At 48.8% G+C, this 13,021-nt stretch overlaps 1 protein-coding gene and 1 pseudogene across 4 annotated transcripts in view; both read left to right on the forward strand.

The window, feature by feature from the left end:
- The window catches only part of CCDC57 (coiled-coil domain containing 57), a 98,908-nt gene that overhangs the window by 11,620 nt on the left and 74,267 nt on the right, over positions 1–13,021 (forward strand). For all 3 annotated transcript variants that reach the window (XM_017524753.2, XM_037737152.1, XM_037737153.1), the window contains exons 6-7: positions 3,695–3,895; positions 8,218–8,376. In XM_017524753.2, coding sequence (XP_017380242.2) covers positions 3,695–3,895; positions 8,218–8,376 — 360 coding nt within the window. The remainder of the gene's footprint in view (positions 1–3,694; positions 3,896–8,217; positions 8,377–13,021) is intronic.
- On the forward strand, positions 9,695–10,810 carry LOC119470581 (annotated as a pseudogene). The gene has a single exon (XR_005199496.1). The product of XR_005199496.1 is annotated as a small nuclear ribonucleoprotein-associated protein N-like (transcript).

Raw genomic sequence — 13,021 nt, forward strand, 5'->3', positions numbered from 1 at the left:
AAAAAAAAAAAAAAAACAAGAAAATCATAAAAGACCAGGCTAAGTGGTTCATGCCTGTAATCCCAACACTTTGGGAGGTTGAGGCAGGAAGATCACTTGAGATCAGGCGTTTGAGACCAGCGTGGCCAAGCCTGGCCAACATGGTAAAACCCCATCTCTACTGAAAATACAAAATGAGTCAGGCATGGTGGCGCATGCCTGTAATCCCAGCTACTTGGGAGACTGAGGCAGGAGAATCGCTTGAACCTGGAAGGTGGAGGTTTTTGAGACTCTGTCTCAAAAAAAAAAAAAAAGAAAGAAAAGAAAGTCATAAGAAAGTAGAAGTAGGTTGGGTACGGTGGCTCACACCTATAATTCTAGTACTTTGGAAGGCCAACGTAGGCAGATTGCTTCAGTTCAGGAGTTCAAGACCAGCCTAGGCAACATCACCAAACCCCTTCTCTACAAAAAATACAAAAAATTAGCCAGGTGTGGTGGCTCACGCCTGTAGTCCCAGCTACTTAGGAGGTTGAGGCAGGAGGATCACTTGAATCTGGGAGGTTGAGGCTTCAGTGAGCCAAGATAGTGCCATGGCACTCTAGCCTAGATGACAAAGTGAGACCTTGTCTAAAAAACAGAAATCAAAAAAAGAGAAAATATATTTACTGTTCATTAAGTGGAAGTGGATCGTCTTGTAGCTCTTCATCTTCATCATCATCACATTAAAGAGGTTGAGGAGGAAGAGGTAGAGGAGGGGCTGTCTCTGCGGTGGCAAAGGTGGAGGAGGTGGAAGGGGGTGCAGGAGAGGCAGGCATTCCTGGTGGAACTTTGTAGAAACACATTGTAATTCCATCTGACTTTCTTGCTTTTTCATTTCTCTAAAAATATTTCTATACGATGCCAATCCCGCTTCCTCGCCTCAGTCTCAGTGCCCGTGTCATAGACAGGTCCACGTCATAAAAAGTCAAAGCAGGTGTGAATGGTGGGAACCCTTCTGCAGGAGTGCCTGTCTCCTGTCCGTGTGTTCTCCTAGCACTGCTTCATTGTCTGGTGCCAGTTCGGAAGCTCTCATCCCCGCTGAGTCAGCTCCCGTTAATTCCTCTGGTGCGGTGTCAGTTAGCTCTGGGGTTTCTCCAAGATCCATGTTGTGAAATCCTCCACCCCTCACCCTCTACCCTGACCTTTTTTTTTTTTTTTTTTTTGCCATATTGCAATTGATCTCATGAGTTACTTGATTGGCACCATTGTACATCCTGTAAAGTCAGGCATGACCGCTAGACGCAGTTTTCTTCATCGGGAATTTATTATTTGGGGCTTGACAGCTTCCATGGCTTTTTCTATAGCAATGATGGCTTCTTCAGTCTTGGAACCCTTCCACAGACCACGTCGACAGCACCTTGCTGTTGAACTCATAGGTTCTGGGTGTGGGTGGCAAGAGGCATTGTCCATTATCAGAAGAACATTTTTTTTTTTTCTTGAGATAGAGTTGCCTCTGTTGCCCAGGCAGATGGTACAGTGGTGCAATCTCAGCTCACTGCAACCTCTGCCTCCTGAGTTCAGTTCAAGTGAGTCTCATGCCTCAGCCTCCCAAGTAGCTGGGATTACAGGCGTGCACCACCACACCTGGCTACTTTTTGTATTTTTAGTAGAGATGGAGTTTGCCATGCTGGCCAGGCTGGTCTAAAACTCTTGTCCTCAAGTGATCCACCCACCTTGGCTTCCCAAAGTGCTGGGATTACTGGGGTGAGCCACTGTACCCAGACTGGATTCATGTGTTTTAAAACAGCCAGCAGCTGCAGACCTGTCCTGTAAATGCTTGACTTTCCTCTGCTGATTTCCAGCATCACTAGTGGCACTTTGCATAGGTCCCATGGTGTTATTAAAGGTTTACAGTATTACATTAAACACAATGAAAAATAAGAACCTTGAGAAGTCACTCTATACTGGGATATGCAATTTACTAGAGAGACAAACGGGTGAGCCACTGCACCCAGCCTCATTGTATTGTTTTGAGCGAAGTTTTGCTCTTGTTGTCCAGGCTGGAGTGCAGTGGCATGATCTCGGCTCACTACAGCCTCCACCTCCCAGTTTCAAGCAGTTCTCCTGCCTCAGCCTCCCAAGTAGTGTTACAAGCATGCACCATCACCCCTTGGCTAATTTTGTATTTTTAGTAGAGACAGGGTTTCCCCATGTTAGTCAGGCTGGTCTCAAACTCCTGACCTCAGGTGATCCGCCTCCCTTGGCCTCCCGAAGTGTTGGGATTACAGGTGTGAGCCACTGCACTCAGCCTATTTATTTATTTATTTTGAGATGATGTCTCACTCTTTTGCCCAGGCTGGAATGCAGTGGCGCGATCTTGGCTCACTGCAACCTCTGCCTGTCAGGTACAAGCAATTCTCCTGCCTCAGCCTCCCAAGTAGCTGGGATTACAGGCATGCGCCACCGCCACCATGCCTGGCTCATTTTTGTATTTTTTTTTAGTGGAGGCTGGGTTTTGCCATGTTGACCAGTCTCAAACTCCTGACCTCAAGCGATCTGCCCTCCTCAGCTTCCTGAAGTGCTGGGATTATAGGTGTGAGCCACTGTGGCTGGCCAAGAATGATTTTAAATCATCCATCAGCTGATAATTGAATGAGCTTCTCCAACTTGGTGGAAGCAGAGAGCTGGCATTGGCCTTGCCAAGGGGCCTGAAACCTGATTAGGAGAGCCATCAGTCTCTCAGTCCCAGGAGGGTTAGATCAAAGACTTCACTGAGATGGCTTATATAACATTCCATAGCCCTGATAGCACTCTACTTATTAGAACCTAATATGCTCAGAAGGTAGGAAACCAACAGGTAAGTCTTCTTTTTTAAATTTTGTTTAATACTTTTGCTAATGTGGTGTGTTTTGTTTTGTTTTGTTTTTGAGACGGTCTCACTGTGTCACCCAGGCTGGAGTGCAGTGGCACTGTCAGGGCTCACTGCAGCCTTGACCTCCTAGGCTCAGGTGGTCCTTCCACCTCAGCTTCCCAAGTAGCTGGGACTACAGGCACCCATCACCACAAAGGCTAATTTTTTATTTTTTGTCGAGGCTGTTTTGCCATATTGCCCAGGCTGGTCTCCAATTCCTGGGCTCAAGTGATCTGCTAGACTGCCTTGGCCTCCCAAAGTGCTTGGGTTACAGGTATGAGCCACTGTGTCCAGGTGCTAATGTAATATTTTTAAATTAAAACGCTTTTGCTAGGCAAAGTAGTGTGGCCTATAAGCCCAATTACTTGGGAAGCTGAGGTGAGAGGATTGTCTGTGTTCAAGGCCAGGCTGGGCAACAGAGCTAGACTTTGTCTCTAACTGGAAAATAAATAGGCCGGGTGTGGTGTGGCTCAGTAGACCTGGCTGGTTGCCAGATGCAAGGCAGTGAGCATCTACCTGTTTTTGCTTTTGAAGGTTGTTGGGAGTCCTGCCGGTGGTGGTCAAGCTGTGCTCTATGCATCTCCTTTTGGTATCCTTCTCCCAGGAGCTGTGGGCTCTGGAGGGTGGGCCAGGGGCCTGGCATCTAAGAGTGGTTTGGTCCATGTTAGTCTGAGAGGAATGATGAGCAGGTGGCTGCTGCAAAGCCCCGAGGCAGACGTGCAGCAGGACCCGAGCCCGAGGCAGGGCGACGAATGCCTCCAGAGAGGGTCTGGGCCTGGGTGTCGGGGGCCGGGTGAGCACCATGGGACCGTCACTGTGTTTCAGGCATGAGGAGCTCGACCGTCTAGCCAGGGAGAAGGATGCAGTGCTGGCAGCGGTGAAGGGAGCCCACGTGGAACAGCTGCGGGAGCTGCAGGCCAGGGTTCTGGAGCTGCAGGCCCACTGCGAGACCCTGGAGGCGCAGCTCCGCAGGGCAGAGTGGAGGCAGGCAGACGCTGCCAAGGAGAAGGACACTGCCATTGACCAGTGAGTGTGTGCTCGGCTCAACACAGAGGGTGAGGCGGGGCGGCTGTGGCTGTGCTGACCGGGGCAGGCCCACTAGGTGCCAGACCACAGGAAGTGGGCCAGGCAGCAGACAGGGAGAAGTTCTGTAGCTCTCTGGTCACTTTTCTTAACTACTCTCTCTCTTTTTTTTTTTTTAAATCATGTAGTTTCTATGTATGTATGCATTCATCTGTTTATAGTAAGAGATGCATAAGATAAAATTTGCCATCTTAACCATTTACTAGTGTACGGGTCAGTGGCAGTGCCATTGAGCACATTTACATTGTTGTGCAGCCATCACCACTGTCATCTGCAGAACTTTCCATCTTCCCAAACTGAAGCTCTGACCCATTACACACTAGCTTCCCACCCCGCCAGCTCCCCCACACCCCTGCCAGCTCTCTCCTGCCCCATCAGCTCCCCCTACACCCCCACCAGAACCCCCGCAACCAGCCCCTGGCCACCTCCGTTCTACTTGCTGCCTCTATGGATTCAGCCAGGCTGGGGATCTCCTGTGAGTTAGAATCATGCAATATTTGTCCTTTTAGGACTTGCTTATTTCACTTGGTTTAATGTCCTCAAAGATCGTCAACATTTTAATGTATGTCAGAATTTCATTCCTTTTCTTTGAATTTTTAAATTGTGGTAAAGTACACACAACATAAAATTTAGTATCTTAACCATTTCTTCTTTTCTTTATTTTTTGTCTTGACCATTTTCAAATATACAGTTCAGTGGCATTAAGTCTGAATTTTTTTCCTTTTTAAGGCTGAGTCACCTTCCCTTGTCTGGATGGACCACATTTTGTTTATCCATCCGTCTGTTGATAGATGTGTGGGTTGTTTCCATCTCTCGTTCCACTGCCAACAGAGAATTCTCTGCCAAATTGTATTTTGGTTTAAGGGGGAAATGGCTCTTAGAAGTACACCGGGAAGTCAAAGGCTTATTCATTTCCTAGACTCAGCATGCTGTTTTGTTGTTTCATCAGTCAGATTCAAGCAGAGTGGTTAAAGCCGCCACACATGGGAGGCCCCTGCAGCCTCTGTGGTCGGTATGTGAGGTGAGAGGAGCTGCAGGTGCTTCCATGTCCTGGGTAGTGTGGCCGTGGGGACTGGACCTCACCGCTCCTGTGCGCCTGGCCTTGGCCTCCCCTCGCAGTCTTAAGCTAAATGTTGTTCTTGAATGTCTTTTCATTTTCTGTCCATAAATACTCTTTGGTCGTTAAGAATTATTACTACGCATACACAATATTATTTTGGCAGTGAGAAACAGACTTCTACATTCTAAAGCTTATGTCTTTTCCCTTTTACTTCTGTGGAATTCAGTTATCATTCTGATCCCATGATCCTAAGTATGAGTTAGCATTAAATGATGACCTCGGCTGGGCACAGTGGCTCACACCTATAATCCCGGCACTTTGGGAGGCCAAGGCAAGAGGATAACTTGAGACTGGGCAACAAATGTCCACCCCCCAAAAAATTAGACAGTTACGGTGGCACTTACCCTTACTCCTAGCTACTCAGGAGGCAGAGCAAGACCCTGTCTCTAAAAAATTAGTATTTTTTAAATTAAAAAATTAGAAATAAATAAATGAAAGCCTTATTTATTTCACTTCCTTTTTTTCTTTTAAAAAAAATCTTATGTATTTATTTTATTTTATTTTTTGAGATGGGGTTTCCCTCTCGTTGCCCAGGCTGGAGTGCAAGGGCACGATCTCAGCTCACGCAACCTCCACCTCCCAGAGTCAAGTAATTCTCCTGCCTCAGCCTCCTGAGTAGCTACTGGGATTATAGGCATGTGCCATAACGCTTGCCTAATTTTGTATTTTTTTAAAGGGGTCATGCTTCCTGCCCACACCCCTCCTGGAGCCCCAGCAGGGACATGCAGGATCGTGCCCCAATCTGTATTTTTTAAAATTTTACCAGAGATGGGGTTTCTCCATGTTGGTCAGACTGGCCTCCAACTCCCAACCTCAGGTAATCCGCCCACCTTGGCCTCCCAAAGTGCTGGGATTACAGGCATGAGCCACCACTCCTGGCCTTTATTATTATTATTATTATTTTAAATAAAGTAGAGATGGAGTCTCCCCATGTTGCCCAGGACGGTCTCTAACTCCTGGACGTAAGTGATCCTCTCATCTCAGCCTCCTAAAGTGCTGGGATTATAGGCATGAGCCACCACTCCAGGCCAGCTTTGTAGTTCTTCATAGCTTTTTCAGAAGCTTTATGCTGGTTTGGAACTACAGCGAAAACCTGTAGGATTAACGTGAAAGCATTTTTTTCTTTCTGTTTTGTTTTTTTTTTTGAGACAGGATCTCACTCTCATCCAGGCTGGAGTGCAGTGGCATGATCTCGGTTCACTGCAGCTCATACTTCGTGGGGTCAGGTGATCCTCCCACGTCAGCCTCCCCGGTGGCTGGGACTGCAAGTGTGCGCCACAACACCCGGCAAATTTTTTTCTTTTTTTTTTTTTTTTTTTTTTTTTTTTTTTTCTGAGAAAGAGCCTCGCACTGTCGCCCAGGCTGTAGTGCAGTGGCACGATCTTGGCCCACTGCAATCTCTGCCTCCTGGGTTGAAGCAATTCTCCTGTCTCAGGCTCCTAAGTAGCTGGGACTACAGGTGTGCACCGCCACACCCAGCTAATTTTTTTGTATTTTTAGTAGAGACAGGGTTTCACCATGTTGGCCAGAATGATCTTGATCTCCTGACCTCGTGATCCACCTTCCTTGGCCTCCCAAAGTGCTGGGATTACAGGCATGAGCCACCGCGCCCGGCCAGTTTTTGTATTTTTAATAGAGACAGGGTTTTGCCATGTTTCTCAGGCTGGTCTCGAACTCCTGGACCTCAAGCAGTCTGCCTGCCTCAGCCTCCCAAAGTGCTGGGATTATAGGCATGAGCCACCATGCCTGGCCTTTTTTATTTTAAGCATCCCATTACACAGAAGAAAGAGAAGGCATTGTGTTCTGTTGCCTGGGCTGGAGGGCAGCAGTGAGACCATGGCTCACTGCAGCCTCGACCTCCTGGGCTCAAGTGATTCTCCCACCTTGGCCTCTCACAAAAAGCATTTATGCTCTTGTGGTGAGCAGTACACTCCTGCTCATGGTTGTGGTGTCCTCTCTCCCTGCAGTGAGGGCTCAGTGGCCGTGCCCACTGATGTACACCTGAGACTGTGTGTCAGAGTAGACCAGTCAGGAGGCCCCAGGCAGAGTCACATCACTGTCCTGATGTTGGGAGTAGGGCCGTCCCTCATAATTGGGTGGCTCATGGTCCAGAGATAACCTGCTTCCCAGAGCACCAGAGGCCATTGATGAGTCTGTTTCTTCAGCACCCATCCACAGCGTGGAAGGAGCCCATGTCAGCCCAAATTGCCGGAGAGGGCTGGAAAGGTTAATGCCTTTGATGGTGTCTCCTTTCAGCCGTCCTAAAATATTTGTCCAAAACTGTTGGAAGAGTGGCTTTTTTTTTCATCCTATATAATACCAGACTTGAGATGCACCGCTCATGCTGGGTTTAACTGACCCCTCATGACAAGGGGTGGCCTCTGTGGGCACAGCCAGCTCACTCTGTGCTTCTCACTGTCCGTCATTTGGAAGTTCATCAGCTCAGGAGCATCTGAAGGAGTGTTGTGTGTGATGTTACAGTTGCTCTTGCGAGCCACCTACCCCGTCTCTTAGGGAAAGAGGGCCACAGCCATGCAAGTGGGCAGGTGTCGTCTTGCTGAGGTTAGCACTGTGGCTACCTGAGTTAACAGCTCTAAAAATTGTCCTGAACGTTTTCCTGGGAAATTTATTCAATTTGGGGTAATTCTCCCAGAGGCATCCTGCTGTTAAGGTAATTTAATGGGTTCTATAGAACCTTATTTTACTATGCAATTTGAAAGTGTATTGAATGTCTCCACATGTGGCAGGGATATGAGGGTGAGTTGGTCAGAGATGGCACTACCTCAAGACTGGGGTTCTCTGGGTCTGGGAGGCATGTCATGCCTCACCTTCCCCCCTAGGAACCTGGCATATGGCCCTGTGTGCTGCAGGAGCTTAGTCGGAATCTGGGTTGGTAGGATGCATGCATGGAGGTAGTTGGGTGGATGGATGCTTGCTTCTTCCTGGGTGGAACCATCTCCTTCATCTAGGTCAGGAAGTTTCAGCTCCAATGTGGATTTCCTTTGAGAGCTCCCTGTGTGTGTGTGTGTGTGTGTGTGTGTGTGTGTGTGTGTGTGAATGTGTATTTGCTGGGGAGTGCCGTGTAAGAGACAACCAGAGTGAGTGAGTGAGAACCACATCCACATAGCTTCCCGTCTGTGTTTAGACTTCGTGAAGATGCATCAGCTGTAAAATCTGCCTGGGATGCTCAGATTGCTCAACTGTCTAAGGAGATGGTCTCCAAAGACCTTCAGATTCAGATGCTGCAAGAAGAAGAGATGAAGCTCAAGGCACAGGTGGCCCGATTCCAGCAGGACGTTGAAAGGTAACTGTCCCCAGGCAGATATTTTTATTGAGTGTCTCCTATGGGCAGGTGCTATTGTAGGTACTAAGGATTCAGAACTGAACAGATCCAATCCCTGGCCTCACATTTTCCTGGGGGAGAAAGACAGTGAACAAGACAGTTAGAATTCCTGCTCACACGAGGGGTGGTGTGAGAAAGTGTACAGAAGGGGCTGCCTGCTGGAGGGAGCACGGCCAGAGGCCTCAGAAGGACGGTGCTTCTCAGTCTGTAATAAGAGCCATAGAAGAGCTCCTGCTATTTTATCCCACACTAGGAATCTCCTCTTGCCAGTTGTGGTGGCTTATTCTTGTAATCCCAGAACTTAGGGAGGCAGAAGCAGGAGGATCGCTTGAACCCAGGCATTGGAGGCCAGCCTGGTCAACACTGCGAGACCCCGTCTCTGCAAAAAGGGAAACAAAAACAAAGAGCCTTCTTGTTCTGTCTTGTCTGATTGTTAATGTCTTAAGGTTATTTCTTATCCGTTGGGATGAACACTTACTTGCACAAAGATAGCATTCTATTTCCCATATATATTAAAGTCAACTTTATTGAAGAATGCATATAATAAAACTCATCCATTTTAACTATCCACTTGATTTTAGTGAATGCTGTATGTGAATTTCGATGAATGTGTATGCTGTATGATATGGTTTGGCTCTCTGTCCCCACCCAAATCTAATCTTAAATTGTAATCCCCATGTGTCAAGGGAGGGTCCTGGTGGGAGGTGATTGGATCATGGGGGCGGTTTCCCTGTGCTGTTCTTATGATAGTCTGTGAGTTCTGATGGTTTCAAAGTGTTTTGTGGGCCAGGTGCAATGGCTCACACTTATAGTCCCAGCTACTCCAGAGGCTGAGGTGGGAGAATCGCTTGAACTCAGGAGGTGGAGGTTGCAGTGAGCCAAGATCACGCCACTGCACTCCAGCCTAGGCAACAGAGCAAGACTCCATCTCAAAAAAAAAAATGAATAAATAAATAAAAAATAAAATGTAAATAAATACATGAAATATTTGGTGTGGTGGGTGCAGTGGCTCATGCCTGTAATAATCCCAGAACTTTGGGAGGCCAAGGCAGGCAGATGACCTGAGGTCAGGAATTAGAGATCAGCCTGGCCAACATGGTGAAACCCCATCTCTACTAAAAATACAAAAATTATCTGGGTGTGGTGTCACATGCCTGTAATCCCAGCTATTCGTGAGGCTGAGGCAGGAAAATCGCTTCAACCTGGGAAGTGGTGATTGCAATGAGCCAAGCTCATGCCACTGCATTGTAGCCTAGGCAACAGAATGAGATTCTGTCTCAAAAATAAACAAATATAGAGTGGAGCAGCTGCTGGAGATGCCTGCCGCATTGGTCTGAGAAGCAGTCAGTGACGTGATGGAGCAAGCAGGGATCACTTAGACCTGAGACGGACTACAGACCAGCACGTACCAGAGAGGGAAGTCCAAGTCAAGTGCAGGACTGCCTCACTGAGCAACCCAGAGTGTCGGTGGTACCCGAGGCATTCTCAGCAGCAGCAGGTACCTGTGGTGGATTTCCAGGCTGAACCGAGGCAGGCATTCTTAGCTGAGACACCAAGAGGTGATCAAAGCCATATTGGAATCGAGAGGAATCTGATTCCCAGCAAAAACCAGCCTTCCCTAGGTCTTCAGAGGTGTCAGATTTGGTGGAACACCAGTAGTGACTGGGGAAGCGTGGTAGCCAGATGCTGCAGCACGTGGACTGTAGATTGAGACGGCCTGATCTTCACTGACACCTTGAAGGCTTTTGACAGGCATGTGAGTTTGATCCTCTGTGATTGTGATGAGTTCAGAAAGATGAAGTCAAAGAATGCGAAGCAACCAGAGTGTGAAGAAAAGCGGGTTTTGGGTCTGGTGTTGCAGCGTGGGGAGAAGTTGGTATCCATGACTGTGGAGGGGGTGGCCATTAGATACTGGCATTGCTCGGGTACCACTTGCTGGAGCGTCAGGAGGCCCTGGGGTTGGTAGGGCAGCTGGTAGAGGAGTACCGACTGGATTAGCAGGCCCTGTCTGAGAAGTTGGTGGACCATCCCAGCAGGTAAAGACTGCACAGGGAAGAGGCACTGTAGCAACTGCTGCTGTTCTGTGACTGCCAGCATTGCTGGAGCCCCAGCACAGTACCGACGAGGACGGGGGACTCGGCCCCCCATCTGTCGGCAGAGCAACCCCACCTCCAGGCATTGTGGCCCCTCTACCTGGTATGAGACCACGCATGGACCCACCAACTGGGCTTCCCCTTGCTGGAGGGATGCCAGTAGACACGCATCATGTTAGGCTGGTCATCAACTCTTGACCTCAGGTGATCCACCTGCCTTGACCTCCCAAAATGCTGGGATCGTGTATGTAGAAAACCCTCATAACACAAACTAATGCAGAAGAAAAAAAACATGTTGTGGTAACATTCTGAAGTTTTTGGTTTTGTTTTGAGGTGGAGTCTTGCTCTGTTGCCCAGGCTGAAGTGCAGTGGCGCGATCTCAGCTCACTCCAACCTCTACCTCCTGGGTTCAAGCAATTCTCCTGTGTCGGCCTCTAGAGTAGCTGGGATTATAGGCGCCTGCCACCATGCCCGGCTAATTTTTAATAGAGATGGGGTTTCACCATGGTGGTGAGGCTGGTCTTGAACTCCTGACTTCAGGTGATCCGTCCGCCTCGGCCTCCCAAAATGCTAGGGATTACAGGCGTGAGCTGCTGCGTCTAGCTTACGTTCTCACCTCTTGATTCCAATGTTCCTTCTTTGTTAAACTCTTCCATTCATTGTAAGAAAACACGTATTGCAATATTTAGACTTTTTCATATATTTAATTTCTCTCCTCATTATGTGCACGGTTACCTTTAAGTCTCTGAACGTATAATAATAGCTGCTTAAGTGTATTTTTGTGCTAATTCCGTCATGTCTATGTCTGAGACTGTTTCCATTGGCTGATTTTTCTACTGGAGAAAGCTACGTTTTTTTCTACTTGCTTGCTCATCTGGTAAGTTTTCACTGGATGTCACGCACTGTGAATATGATGTTGGCGAGTGTCTGGATTTGTTGTGTTGCTTTTTGTTTGGCTGCAGCTAAGTATTTACGTGGCAGCTTGATCCTTTAGAGACTTGTTTAAAATCTGTGCGAGAGCAGGTCCGGCAGGTCCAGAGAAGCCTTTTCACCAGGGCTGACTCAGCATCATGACTCCCGGGTCTCCGCTGCGTGCCCTGGAGAGACAGCGCCAAGGATTCTCCGAGGCCGGCTGCCCTGACGAACACATGGAGCTCCCTGCTGGCTGCTCCTTCCCATGAGCTGCTCTTGGCCCAGCCCATGTTGGCTTCTCCTGCATATTTGCATGTGGCTGTCAGCTGCAGCTTCTAGGGGACCTCTGCACAGATCCCAGGATCCCCTCCTCTCAGCAACTGTGCCTCATGAAGCCCACTTCAGCCTCTTCAGCTTCTCCAAACTCCAACCTTTGCCTCCTCCACACAGCAAGACCGCCATGCTCTGTGTGGCTTGCCCTCCCTGCAGGGACCCAGAAGGCCCCGTGGAGAGCAGCTGGGCAGTGAGTGGGCTCACCTCGTGTGGGCCTTCTCTGAGGGCCTCGGCCCTGCACCGCTCATGGGCTCATCATCCACTCAGCGAAAGCTGTGCCCCGTTTTCTACCCAGTGTCCCAGTTGTTTAAAGTGGGAAGATAGGCCTGGTGACAGCTGATCTGTCATGTTAAATATTTATTTATTTTTGCAGCTACAGAGACTTAAAAATGTATGTGTGGCTGGGCATGGTGGCTCACACATGTAATCCCAGCACTTTGGGAGTTCAAGGCAGGCAGATGGCTTGAGCCCAGGAGTTCAAGACTAGCCTGGGCAACACGGTGAAACCCTGTTTCCACAACAAATACAATTAGCTGGGCGTGGTGGTGCATACCTGGAGTCCCAGCTACTCGAGAGGCTGAGGCAGGAGGACCACTTAAGCCCAGGAGGTGGAGGCTACACTGAGCCAAGATGATACCACTGCACTCCAGCCTGGGTGACAGAGCAAGACTCTGTTTCAAATAAATAAATAGAATTAAACAAAAACAAGAACACGTTGTGTATAAATTACCACAAACTTTGCAGTTTAGCTGCTTTAAACACCCATTTATTTTCTTAGGTTCTGGGGTCAGGGCCTGGGCAGGGCTCAGCTGTTCCCCACTCAGGGTATCTCCAAGGCTGGAATCAATGATGGCCGGGCCTGCCTCTCCTTGGAAGCCCCGGGCCCCTTCCAGACTCACCCAGCTGTTGGCAGAATTCAGTCCCTGCAGCTGTGGGGCTGAGGCCTCTTTTTCCTCGCTGGCTGATAGCCATTGTCACTCTTCACCCTAGAGGTGTCCTCAGGTCCTGGCCATGCAGCCCCTCTGATGACCCTCTCACAACGTGGTGACTTCATCTTCAAGGCCAGCAGGGGGGTCTCCCTCCAGTCTCATGCAGAGCCATACCTCCATCTCTGTGTCACTGCCTGGGACAGGAGGGACCTCTCCCCAGACGACGTCACCAACAGCCTGGAATTCTGCCCCCAATGTGTGGCCCCATGGCCTTCTGTCACAGAGTTGCTGGTGAAAGCCTAGTCCCAGTCTAATTCTTTTTTTTTTTTTTTTTTTTTT

The sequence above is a fragment of the Cebus imitator genome, unplaced genomic scaffold (assembly GCF_001604975.1).
Source record: "Cebus imitator isolate Cc_AM_T3 unplaced genomic scaffold, Cebus_imitator-1.0 Scaffold36, whole genome shotgun sequence".
Lineage (NCBI taxonomy): Eukaryota > Metazoa > Chordata > Mammalia > Primates > Cebidae > Cebus > Cebus imitator.